Source organism: Bufo bufo, chromosome 2, assembly GCF_905171765.1.
Source record: "Bufo bufo chromosome 2, aBufBuf1.1, whole genome shotgun sequence".
Taxonomy (NCBI): domain Eukaryota; kingdom Metazoa; phylum Chordata; class Amphibia; order Anura; family Bufonidae; genus Bufo; species Bufo bufo.
In genome coordinates, this window is record NC_053390.1 from 487,699,895 (window position 1) to 487,713,438 (window position 13,544).

A 13,544-nucleotide genomic window follows, 5' to 3' on the forward strand; every position below is an offset into this window, starting at 1 on the left:
CACCGAGCCCCCCGGCCAAAGTGTTGAAGTGGTGTCCCAAGGGCCAAGCCAAGTAATTGTAAGTTTTCATGTGAAATATGTTTGTTATACACATATAGCATACACTGTGCCACACAATATACAGTATACCGCTACACTGTGCCACACAATATACAGTATACCTCTACACTGCGCCACACAATATACAGTATACCTCTACACTGTGCCACACAATATACAGTATACCGCTTCACTGTGGAGTCTGTTCTATAAGCACCATTGTTTTGTGGCGGCGGACAGAAAATAATCTGGAAGTGCCCCTCCCGAGACCAGGCTCTGGATCCGCCACTGGACCGCTCACAAGAGTGTACATTTCTTCTAAACTGTAATCCGTATCTTCTGACTTGCAGAAAAGGAGATTTTTTGTGAAACTCACCTGTAAAATCTTTTTCTCGTCTTTTCCTTTGGGGGACACAGACCATGGGTATGGCCTAGGTCATTACTAGGAGAAGACACTATGCAAATAAAAAAGAGAGCTCCTCCTCCCCGGGCTATACCCCCATGCTCCACCGGGAGGACCCCAGCGCGTGCAAAAGCAGTAGGAGAAGGAGACAAAAACTACAGAGACCAGAACAAAGGAATACCGCCATCGGACCGATAACCCTAAGGTCCCGAAGAACTAAACCAACCACTCCTGCAACAGGCAAGAATGGGAGGGAGCTGTGTCCCCCAATGGAAAATACGAGAAAAAGATTTTACAGGCGAGTTTCACAAAAAATTGCCTTTTCTCACAGATTCCATTGGGGGACACAGACCATGGGACGTCCCAGAGCAGTCCATGGGATGGGAAAAAGATCAGCACCTCCAGGGGGAAACGCCCAGTGGTCAAACAGGAACCACCGCCTGCAATACCTTGCGCCCAAGGACAGCATCAGCCGATGCCAAAGAGTGCAGTTGGTAAAACTTTGTAAAGGTATTTAAGGACGACCAGGTGGCCGCCTTACAAATCTGAGATGCCGAGGCGCGATTACGCCTAGCCCAGGAGGCCCCCACCGCCCTGGTGGAGTGCGCGGTAAACCCAGCTGGGGTAACCCGGCCGCGGCAATAGCCGACCGAATCCACCGAGACCCTGGAAGCCGCCAGACCTTTACGAGGCCCTTCAGTAATCACGAAAAGGGCATCAGTACGGCGGAAAGGGGCTGTAACCGACAAGTACACTTGCAGAGCACGGACAACGTCCAGGGAATGGAGAGCGCGCTCCTTGCAGTTCGCCGGGGATGGACAAAAAGAGGGCAGGAATATATCTTCATTAAAGTGGAAGGCGGAGACCACCTTGGGCAAAAATGACGGGACCGGGCGTAGCACCGCCTTATCCTGGTGGAAGACCAAAAAGGGCTCCCTAGAGGAAAGAGCGGCCAGCTCCGATACCCTCCTGATCGAGGTGATGGCCACCAAAAAGACCAGATTCCAGGTGAGAAGACTCAAAGAAACCTCCCTCAGAGGCTCAAAGGGAGCTGCCTGGAGGGAAGACAGAACCAAATTGAGATCCCAGGAGGCAGGGGAGGAACATACAGAGGGACCGAATGCGCCACCCCTTGTAGGAAAGTCCTCCCTGGACCGAGCAGAGCCAGGGATCGCTGGAAGAAAATGGCTAGAGCCGAGACCTGGCCTTTAAGGGAGCTCAGGGACATTCCCATCTCAAGGCCCGACTGGAGAAAGGAGAGGACCACCGGAACCGAGAAACGAAGGGGAAAAACGCCTAGCTTCTCACAAAAGGCAAGAAAGGCCTTCCAGGTACGATAGTATATCCGGGAGGAAACTGGTTTTCTGGCCTTGATCATGGTCTTCATAATAGAGTCCAAGAAGCCCCTCTTCTCCAGGATGGTGGTCTCAACAGCAACGCTGTTAAACGAAGTGACCGTAAATTCTGGTGGAAGAGCGGTCCTTGAGACAGTAGGTCCTCCCTGAGAGGAAGAGGCCACGGAACGTCTGCCAGCATCCGAGTGATGTCCGAGAACCAGGCGCGGCGAGGCCAATCAGGAGCGATGAGAATGGTCGGAATCCCTTCTGATGTGATCTTGCGAAGGACCTTTGGTAGTAGAGGCAGTGGTGGAAAGACATAAAGGAGGCGGAAGCCTTGCCACGGAGACACCAGCGCTTCCACCCCGTAAGCCTCCGGATCCCGAGCACGGGCCAGGAACGTGGGAACCTTGTTGTTGAGCCTGGATGCCATCAGGTCGACGTCCGGGCGGCCCGACCGGCGACAGACGTCCTCGAAAACCTCAGGATTTAAAGACCACTCTCCTGGATCCACTGTGTTGCGGCTGAGAAAGTCCGCCTTCCAATTGTCGACCCCTGGGATGTATACTGCCGACAGTACTGGAACATGAGTCTCCGCCCACTGACGGATCCTTTCCACCTCCTGCATCACCGTCTGGCTGCGGGTCCCGCCCTGGTGGTTGACGTAAGCCACGGCTGTGGCATTGTCCGACTGGACCCTTACCGGGTGACCTGCCAGGAGAGGAGTCCAATGAGAAAGGGTGAGGAAATTGCTCTGAGCTTCAGCACATTGATCGGAAGGCGGACTTCCGGCGCCGACCAAACCCCCTGCACCGTCCGGGCCTGGAGAACACCACCCCAACCCAGGAGGCTGGCGTCGGTGGTGACGACTGTCCAGGAGATCGGAAGGAAGGACCTCCCTGAAGTCAGGTTTCGAGAGGACAGCCACCAATGGAGTTCCACACGAACTCGAGGAGGCAGACGGACCCGAGAGTCCAGACCGCGCGATGTCCTGTCACAAAAGTACAGGATTGCCCGCTGCAGAGGCAGAATGTGAAACTGGGCAAAGGGGACGTCGGGAGCGCAGTAGACGAGATACAGACTCCTGAATCCGAGAGGACTTGGAATCCGGAAGGAATATCCAAGCTGCCGTGGTGTCCAGAATCATCCCTAGGAAGGTCACCCTCTGAGAGGGGTGAAGAGAGGACTTCTGGACATTGATCAGCCAGCCGAACTGTTCCAGAGTCTGAACAGTGATTCGGACGCTGTCCTTGGCCTGGGGAAGGGAGGAAGCCTTTATCAGTATGTCGTCCAGGTAGGGCAACAGAGATATGGTACGGAGAAGCTCCAAGAGCGGCGCCAAGATCTTTGTGAATACCCGAGGGGCCGTAGCCAGCCCAAAGGGAAGGGCGACAAACTGGTAATGCTGCCCGCCGACAGCGAAGCGCAGAAACCTGTGGTGAGATTCTGCTATAGGGACATGCAAATAGGTGTCTTGGATGTCCACAGACGTGAGGAACTCCCCTGGAAGAGGAGAAGCAATAACGGAGCGGAGGGATTCCATCCGGAACCTCCGGACCCGCAGAGACCTGTTTAACAGGGATCGGTGCATCTGGTTCTATACCTGAAGCTCTTTCTTTGGCACAACGAATAGGTTGGAGTAGAAACCTGCGCCTTGCTTCTCCAGGGGGACTGGAACAATCACTCCCCTGTCCAAAAGGGAAGAGACCGCCTGCAAAAGGGCCGAGGCCCGAATAAACGATCCGGAGGCCTGGAAGCGAATTCTATTTTGTAACCGGATGTTACAATTTCCAGGGCCCAGGCGTCCTGGATGTGAGCTCTCCAAACCTGTTGAAAGGAGAGCAATCGGCCCCCTGCTTGGGAGCCGCGGGGCGGGCTGATTGTGGCCGCGGGCGCCAGGAAGGCTGGGGCTTAAAGGCAGGCTTCTTGCGGGAGTCCTGGGAGTCACCCGGAAAGGGGGCTGCCGCAGATCTGGAAGAGGTGAAGCGACGAAAGGACTGGTTCCTAGAACCGGATTACCGAGCTCCAAAGGTGCGCTTGGATCTAGATTGGGGCAGGTTGGTACTCTTGCCCCCCGTCACGTCCGAGATGATCTCGTCCAGCTTAGCACCAAAAAGCCTGGAACCCGCAAAGGGGAGGTTAGTGAGGGAACGCTTGGAGGAAGCGTCAGCGTCCCAAACCTTCAACCAGACTTCTCTGCACTGAGTGACTGAAAGGGCCGAAACCCGCGCAAAGAGAATGCTAACATCAAAGGAAGCTTCACAGAGAAACTTCGTCGCCTGAGACATCTGGAGGACAAAGTTCAAGGTGTCCACAGAGGCATCCCGCTCCGCTAGGCCGAGGCTGAAAGCGGCCCGCAGTCCTGTGCCTGCCAGAGTGAAGATGGCTTTGGACAGAGAATCCAAACGCCTGTCAACCGAGTCCCGTAGAGATGAACCGTCCAAGACAGGTATGGCCATATTCTTAGCCAATCTGGCCACCGGCGGGTCGACCTTAGGAGGAGAAGACCACTGCTGCACATTTTCTGCCGGAAATGGATAAAGAGTATCCGTGCGTTTCGTGGCAGAAAACCTGTGATTAGGGCGGTCCCAGGCCTTAGAGAGGACCTTGTCGAATTCGCCATGTATGGGGAATACAACCGTTTGTGGTTTCCTAGAGTGGAAAAGAGGGAGATTCCCCCTGGATATCAAAAGTATCCCGGACCGCCGCCACCAAGTCTGCCACCATAGTGGACAGTTTGGGCGAGGGTTCCAGCTCTGTGTCCTTGTCAGAACTGGATCTTTCCCCTTCCGATCTATGGTCCCTGAGAGAAGGGGAAGTGTCTGAACGGGCCTCCAGACGAGTAGGGGAAGCAGAATCATCCGAGGAAGGATGCTGCTGTGTACGCTGCCTCTTAGCGGCCGATCGTCCTCTGTGGGAACCACTGGGAAGTGGATTGGTGTTAGCCACAGGATCTGTGGACGCCATGCCTTCCATGAAGGCCATGGCGGCCCGAGAGACTTGGGCTAAATCAGCGGCCGCCCTAGAAATGGCAGAGGCCCAAGCGGGTTCCGTGGGCTCCGACGGGGCGGAGGGGGGGCTGGGCTGAGTGAGAGGAGGGGGGGGTGGAGGATGATCCTGTCCAGAGGAAAGGCAAGAGTCACAGGATCCAGTGACCGATAGTGGCAAACAGCAGACCTTACATGGCCCACCCACTAAGCGGCCCTAAGTGTCACACCAGGAGACAGAGGGAGGACAGAGAGCTCTGCAGGAGTGCCGTGTACTTATCTGCATCCTGCAGTCTTCGCCCTCTACTCCACACCAGCGGAGGTTACCTCTTCAGTCAGCTGGCACAAGGAGTGGCAGTGATCTGGTAGGAGGGCAGGATAGGTGACCCCAGATCTGGTAGGCCGCCGGAGCTGCAGGTCGAGCCCGGTTCCACTTAACTTCTTGGGGAGGGGGGAGTTCCACCCCGACGCTAGCTCCACCGAGAGACCAGGGAAGCAAAATTGCGACCCTGCGTCCTCTGCTGAAAAAAATAAACGGGAGTAGAGAGTCTAAAATGTCACCTCCTTATCCGACACTAAGCAAGACTGGGGTCCTCCCGGTGGAGCATGGGGGTATAGCCCGGGAAGGAGGAGCTCTCTTTTTTATTTGCATACTGTCTCCTCCTAGTAATGACCTAGGCTATACCCATGGTCTGTGTCCCCCAATGGAATGTGCGAGAAATCAGCGCTCGCTGGGTAACAACTAACAGGCAGTACCTGTAGGCTGTAGCCTGGCCCTGTTACCGAAGCTAGCCGAGTGGTGTAAGGTTAAGGTACTAGTAGAGATGAGCGGCCGCTTAATCCTGATTTTAAAGTTAAAGTTACTGCAGGATATGGATTACAGTTTAGAAATGTCAAATGTACACTCCTGTGAGCGGAGGGGAGGGAGATCTGTGGATGACAATGTTATAGGGAGGGGGATCTGTGGATGACACTGTTATAGGGAGGGGGCTCTGTGGATGACACTGTAATAGGGAGGGGGATCTGTGGATGACACTGTTATAGGGAGGAGGATCTGTGGATGACACTGTTATGGAGGGGGAAATGGGGATGAAACTGTCATGGGGTGGATATGTGGATGACACATATAGCATAAGATGCTATATACGGTATGTGTCATCCACAGATCCCCCTCCATAACATTGTCATCCACAGATCCCCCTCCCTATAACAGGGTCATCCACAGATCCCCCTCCATAACAGTGTCATCCACAGATCCCCCTCCCTATAACAGTGTCATCCACAGGCAACTAGGATATGTTGAAATCTGATTGATTTTTTTATTTTTTTTTAAACCACAGACAGCAGGACTTTTCTTCCCTGTAGCGGTTTTAGGTATTGGGTAAAGTATTGCAGCATTTCTAAGCATACTTGTGTAAATGTATCGTTGTAATAGATGCCCCCCCTACTTTTGTCCTGGCCCCCAGTGTGCCCCCCCCAAAATTTGAAAGCTAGAGACGCCACTGTAGACAGGGGAAGATAGAGGATGTACACAGGTTGCCTCACAAAGGGAGGCCCTAAATACACACCCCTAAATACACACAAGGAACTCTGAGCCAGAGTGCAAATTCTGCTCAGAGCCAGGAGGGAAATGCTGGTGGCAATATTATCTCACAGATAAGCTTCACCTTCTGCCCACATATCCTGCATACCTCCACGCTAACCTCCTCCAGTGACTTGATAAAGAATTCAGACACTGCCAAGTATGGCATTTTAGGCCTCTTTCACACGAGCGTGATGGATTAGTTCCTGATGTGTTCAGGGAAACTCGCACCATTTTGCCAGCAAGTTCAGTCAGTTTTGTCTGCGATTGCGTTCAGTTTTTTTCGCACGTGAGCAATGCGCTTTGATGCGTTTTTCATGCGCGTGATAAAAAACTGAAGGTTTACAAACATCTCTTAGCAACCATCAGTGAAAAACGCATTGCATCCATTGCTTCCGGATGCAATGCGTTTTTCACTGAAGCCCCATTCACTTCTATGAGGCCAAGGCCGCGTGAAAAACGCAGAATATAGAACAGTGTTTCCCAACCAGTGTGCCTCCAGCTGTTGCAAAACTACAACTCCCAGCAAGCCCGCACAGCCAAAGGCTGTCCAGGCATGCTGGGAGTTGTAGTTTTGCAACAGCTGGAGGCACACTGGTTGGGAAACACTGATATAGAACATGCTGTGTTTTTAAAGCAAACCAGAACTGATGCGTGAAAAAAAAAAAAAAAAAAAACTCATGTACACAGACCTGTTGAAATGAATAGGTCAGGATTCAGTGCGGGAGCTATGCGTTCACGTCACGCATTGCACCCGCGTGGAAAACTCACTCGTGTGAAAGGGGCCTTACGCCAACCTCTCTGCTGACTGCCTGCAAGTGACTTTATAAACCCGTGCACCGAGTTGTTTTCTGACAGGTAGGCTCCAGAGTAGAAGACGAGCTACCCTGGGTGCGTTGAATTCAGATCTCCCACAGCTTCCACCCTGCTCCTATCTCACGAGCCTGCTTCCACTCTCACCCCCTCATGAAGCCACTTCTTCACCCGGCTTCCACGTGCAATTGGCTACATTATAACCCACGAATGTCTTTTCGTCACTTATGTCACACTCACTAGTCTCATAGCCATGTCCCTGACCGCTGACAACACATGCTCCCACCCGACTGTCATCATCACTAGTTGCACGCTTAAGGGAGGACCTCTTCTCCAAGCCTTTGTTGGCCTTTAGCTGCAGACTGTCCTCACTAAGCTCGTCCTTGCTGAAAAGCAGAGCCGCCAGCATGCATAACTTCCTGAGCAGAAAGAGCAGCAAAAGAAAGAGGCAGTTGCAGGACAGGTGAGGGCACAGAGGTTGTTCATGAGCCATGCCAACAAAGTGTGGCATCAGAGGAACCCACCGATTCCTTTCTGTATGTATCTGTTGTGACCTGAGATGATGTGGAAGAGCAAGTCAACCACTATACAGCTGAATTGTTGGTCGAAACACACCCTCCTTGTTCTGCAAAGGCAGAATGGTGTTGCCCTAAATCGCTTCATATGCGACGTTTCCATATGTTGGAACTCCACGCTCCACATGTTGGACCGACTAAATGAGCAGAGGAAAACCTGTGACCGATTTCTTGTTGATGTAGATGGACAGGACTACTTTCCAGTGTAACTTTGATGTTAGACAGTGGCAACTCATGCTTGACAGCTTCCTTTTGCTCAGGCCCTTTGAGGAGGCAACTTTATTTGTCAGTTGTGCCACATTATCACCATTCGGCAGAAGGATGACTACCGGGTCTCCAAAATGTTAGACCCTCGCTACTGGTCCAAAATGCAGACAACAGAGTAGATCATTTTGGCAGCAATGATCTGACTGTAGTGCGCTGCCTGACCTGAACATTGTGACAAATGGCTTGTTACTTCTGCTCACGTGATGCTGCCACTATTCTGATGCTGTCAACTGCCTGACGCCACACTCCTGCTGCATCGACAGCAATCTGTTGCCACTGTCGTCTGCCACTGCTGTTGCCCCATCCCCCCACCACTGTGACTCTCCATGCTGTTGCCACCCTCACCACTCTGTTATGAGGCTACTAGTGTCACAGTTTATTTTTCCGTTCTTCTGATTTGTCAGAAGAACAGGAAAATAACAAAAAGAAAAAAACAGGTCCTGTCATTTGAGCATCCATAAGTCATCCATCACACGATCAGTATTCGGCATCAGGATATGATCATTATTTGGAAACCAAAAGCAGGAGTGGGTCCAAAACACAGAAGATATGCAAATATTTCCATCACATGTCATCTCTGCTTTGGAATTACTCCTGTTTTTGCTTTACCAATAATGATCAAATACTGATGCAAATAACTGACCAAATACTGACCGTGTGACAGAGGCCATCTAAATAAAACCGATTTCAGATGCAAATGGACAAAACACACAAGACATGCAAACACTTCCATCATATGTTATCTCTGTTTTGGACCCACTCCTGTTTTTGCCTTACCAATACTGACAGTGTGAAGGCGTATGCTCAAAGTACAGGATTTGTTTTTTTGGCTGTTCTTGTGATGGATCAGAACAGAAAAATGAACTACTTGAATCTTTGGCCACTGCATGGTTAGGTCCATGCCAATAAATTAGAGCTGATGCTGACTGCTATTTGGTCAGTTATTTCCATCACTTATTGTGCCAAGCCTACTCTCAGATTAGGTATCATGAATAGATCTGCACCTATTCTGTAATTTTGACACACACCTGCTCTGGGCTGACAATAAAGGATAAAAATAAATGACCAAATAACTGATGTATGAACTAAGCTTAATGGTGACGCACAATAATTCTACAGCTGACAGAAGGGATTCAAACGCATTTGTTTTCACTGCCACAACATGGATTAAAAGGACTTTTTATTCTCCACTACGGTACTTTATTGGTTCTGCCTCCATGTCCTTATTTCGATCCACTAAAGAGTCATTGGGACATCTGCAGGGGTGCGCAGTGTTTTTTTTTTGCTTTACTGAAGGATGCTGTATGCTTTTATTTTGGTTTAGCTAGGGGTTAGCTAGGAATGTTGGTAGTCTCTACAATGATGCACATATCCATATATGTGACCTGCCTGTCATTCTGACGCACAGTAACTGTTTCGCTACCAGAAATCATGTTGCTGCACTGCACAGTGATGTACACCTGGGTAAATTCTCCCTTAAGTTTAACTGCAGGCTGGGATAGACCTGATTTAACGCACTTCGTGACAAATTAATTTGTAACTTAGCACATTTTTGGGAAAAATTTGACAAAGCGACCAAATCGAATTTTTTAAAACGTCACTCATCTCTAATCACAACATAAATACCCTAAAACACACGTCTCTGAAGATAAATGTGTAGTTAATATTCAGAATAACATTTCGATCATCTTAATATTTAAAAAGTATGCAGTTTTTTTATTTTAGTTTTCTAACAGCTTGTCCACAATTGCTTTCAGCACTGGCATCAAAATTACAATTAAAAAAGTGAAGGCCCGTAATTTAAAATTAAGGCCATAGTAAAATAAAATATATTTTAGGCATTTGTCTTAAGGCTACTTTCACACTTGCGGCAGAGTGATCCGGCAAGCAGTTCCTTCGCCGGAACTGCCTGCTGGATCCGGAAATCTGCATGCAAACTGACGGCATTTGTAGACGGATCTGGATGCGGAGTCGTCTTACAAATGCATTGCAAGAACGGATCCGTCTCTTCGGATGTCATCCGGAGAAACTGATCCGTTATATACTTTTTTCAAATTTTTACCGGTCTGCTCATGCGCAGACCGGAAGAACGGATCCCGCATTGTAGTATTTTTAATGCCGGATACGGCACTAATACATTTCAATGTAAATTAATGCCGGATACGGCATTCCGGCAACTGATCCAGAATTTTGGACAGAGATAATATCGTATTTCCTCCGTCCAAAACACCATTCTGAACTGAACTGAAGACATCCTGAACGGATTTCTCTCCATAAAGAATGCAGGGGATATAAAACTGATCAGTTCTTTTCTGGTATTGAGCCTCTATGACGGAACTCTGTGCTGGAAAAGAAAAATACTAGTGTGAAAGTTTTTAGTGTTTTGTAGCTAATATCCACAAAGGATATGATGCCTTACATGGCATATTTCTCTATTGCCAATGTGTGAAGAATAGTCTTCTTTTACTTAGGGTGCTTTCACACTAGCGTTTTTCTTTTCCGGCATAGAGTTCCGTCACAGGGGCTCTATACTGGAAAAGAACTGATCAGGCATATCCCCGTGCATTCTGAATGGAGAGTAATCCGTTCAGGATGCATCAGGATGTCTTCAGTTCAGTCACTTTGACTGATCAGGCAAAAGAGAAAACTGTAGCATGCTACGGTTTTATCTCCGGCGAAAAAAACTGAAGACTTGCCTGAATGCCGGATCTAGCATTTTCTTCCATAGGAATGTATTAGGGCCAGATCAGGCATTCAAAATACCGGAATGCCGGATCCGTCCTTCCAATCTGCGCATGCGCAGACCGAAAAAAAGGTGAAAAAAGTAAATGCTGGATCCGTTTTGCCGGATGACACTGGAAAGACTGATCCAGCATTTCAATGCATTTTTTTGACTGATAAGGCATTTTTAAGACTGAGGCTACTTTCACACTTGCGGCAGTGTGATCCGGCGGGCAGTTCCGTCGTCGGAACTGCCCGCCGGATCCGCCGATTTGGATGTGACTGAAAGCATTTGTGAGACGGATCCAGATGCGGAACCGTCTCACAAATGCATTGCAAGAACGGATCCGTCTCTCCGCTTGTCATGCGGACAGACGGATCCGTCTTGTATTTTTTTCACATTTTTACCGGTCTGCGCATGCGCAGGCCGGAAGGACGGATCCGCCATTCCGGTATTTTGAATGCTGGATCCGGCACTAATACATTCCTATGGGGAAAAATGCCGGAGATAAAACCGTAGCATGCTACAGTTTTATCTTTTGCCTGATCAGTCAAAACGAGTGAACTGAAGACATCCTGATGCATCCTGAACGGATTACTCTCCATTCAGAATGCATGGGGATATGCCTGATCAGTTTTTTTCTGGTATAGAGCCCCTGTGACGAAACTCTATGCCGGAAAAGAAAAAGTGTGAAAGTACCCTGATCCTGATCAGTCTTACTAATGCCATCAGTTGGCATACGTTTTGTGGATCCGGCAGGCAGTTCCAGCGACGGAACTGCTTGCCGGATCTCTCTGCCGCAAGTGTGAAAGTAGCCTTATGTGCTAAAAATCCATGCATGAATGTAAGCTTGTTACATCACTGCTGCTACCATAATGTTGCATTTAAAAAAAATAACATTTCAATACATAGTAACCATGATAAACTTTCTTCCTGACCTTGGTTCTTTTTCCACATGGCATTAGAAGCTGGCAGGCTTTGGTTCCCCAAGAACGGTTTAAGTCTTTGAGAAATGGAGGCTTGTGGCAAATTGTATGTTGATGGGTTCATATAGGAAAGATAAGAACTGGCAGCACTGGATTGGGATGTTCCTGGTACACGTCCTGCAAACAGGTTTGGGTCAAAAGCAGGAAATGAGTTAGAAACTTGAGACACCGATTTGCTCTTTGAGTGAAGGGGCTCCCCAGGAAGAGTGGAACTTGAAGGTACAGCTGCCATTGACGTTGTCGGAATATCATCAGCCGTTGGGAGAGAAGTATCCTTTTTAATACACTGGATAACACTTGTTTGGCGGCTCACTGGTCCTGCAGGGGTTGCTGAATCAGAAGAAGCTGACAATGGAGTAGAACCTTGTGACACTGAGCGTGCAGCGTTGTCAGAACAGACATGAAGGTGTTTAAACAGGGATCGATGGGTACGGAAATGTTGCATACAGTTTTCACATCTGTCAAGGGTTAAAGAGATATATGGACAGGCTCTTAATTTGTGCTTGAATATGTTTGTTGAAAAGCTTGTTTTGTCAAAGACAAATGCTAAGAATTAAACATGTATCCAAACGTTCTAAAATGAAACAGTCTTTGCTTACCACAGCAACATTCAGTTTTAATTTCTGAACGTGCTCTGTAAAAATGAGAGCTGGTCTCTGCTTGTATGCAGGTGGCAACAAAGACAATTTTACCAGAGGAAAGAAAACTAAGTCCCTTTGAATCCACTTCTGGGTTTGGGTGAAAAATCTGCCTCAAAACACTGGTATTAATGTACCTTTAGAGTGTTCTGTTAAATCTAGCCCAGCCTGCACAATTGTAATATTAACCACCTCAGCCCCCAGTGCTTAAACACCCTGAAAGACCAGGCCACTTTTTACACTTCTGACCTACACTACTTTCACCGTTTATTGCTCGGTCATGCAACTTACCACCCAAATGAATTTTACCTCCTTTTCTTCTCACTAATAGAGCTTTCATTTGGTGGTATTTCTTTGCTGCTGACATTTTTACTTTTTTTGTTATTAATCGAAATTTAACGATTTTTTTGCAAAAAAATGACATTTTTCACTTTTAGTTGTAAAATTTTGCAAAAAAAACGAGATCCATATAGAAATTTTGCTCTAAATTTATAGTTCTACATGTCTTTGATAAAAAAAAAAATGTTTGGGTGAAAAAAAAAAATGGTTTGGGTAAAAGTTATAGCGTTTACAAACTATGGTACAAAAATGTGAATTTCCGCTTTTTGAAGCAGCTCTGACTTTCTGAGCACCTGTCATGTTTCCTGAGGTTCTACAATGCCCAGACAGTACAAACACCCCACAAATGACCCCATTTCTGAAAGTAGACACCCTAAGGTATTCACTGATGGGCATAGTGAGTTCATAGAACTTTTTATTTTTTGTCACAAGTTAGCGGAAAATGATGATTTTTTAAATTTTTTTTTTTTTTCTTACAAAGTCTCATATTCCACTAACTTGTGACAAAAAATAAAAAGTTCTATGAACTCACTATGCCCATCAGCGAATACCTTGGGGTCTCTTCTTTCCAAAATGGGGTCACTTGTGGGGTAGTTATACTGCCCTGGCATTCTAGGGGCCCAAATGTGTGGTAAGGAGTTTGAAATCAAATTCTGTAAAAAATGACCTGTGAAATCCGAAAGGTGCTCTTTGGAATATGGGCACCTTTGCCCACCTAGGCTGCAAAAAAGTGTCACACATCTGGTATCTCCGTACTCAGGAGAAGGTGGGGAATGTGTTTTGGGGTGTCATTTTATATATACCCATGCTGGGTGAGAGAAATATCTTGGCAAAAGACAACTTTTCCCATTTTTTT

General features: G+C 48.1%; 1 protein-coding gene across 3 annotated transcripts in view; it reads right to left on the reverse strand.

The window, feature by feature from the left end:
• Positions 1 to 13,544, reverse strand: part of ZNF414 (zinc finger protein 414) — a 213,148-nt gene that overhangs the window by 53,668 nt on the left and 145,936 nt on the right. For all 3 annotated transcript variants that reach the window (XM_040417774.1, XM_040417773.1, XM_040417772.1), the window contains one exon: positions 11,664 to 12,169. In XM_040417774.1, the coding sequence (XP_040273708.1) occupies positions 11,664 to 12,169 (506 nt within the window). The remainder of the gene's footprint in view (positions 1 to 11,663; positions 12,170 to 13,544) is intronic.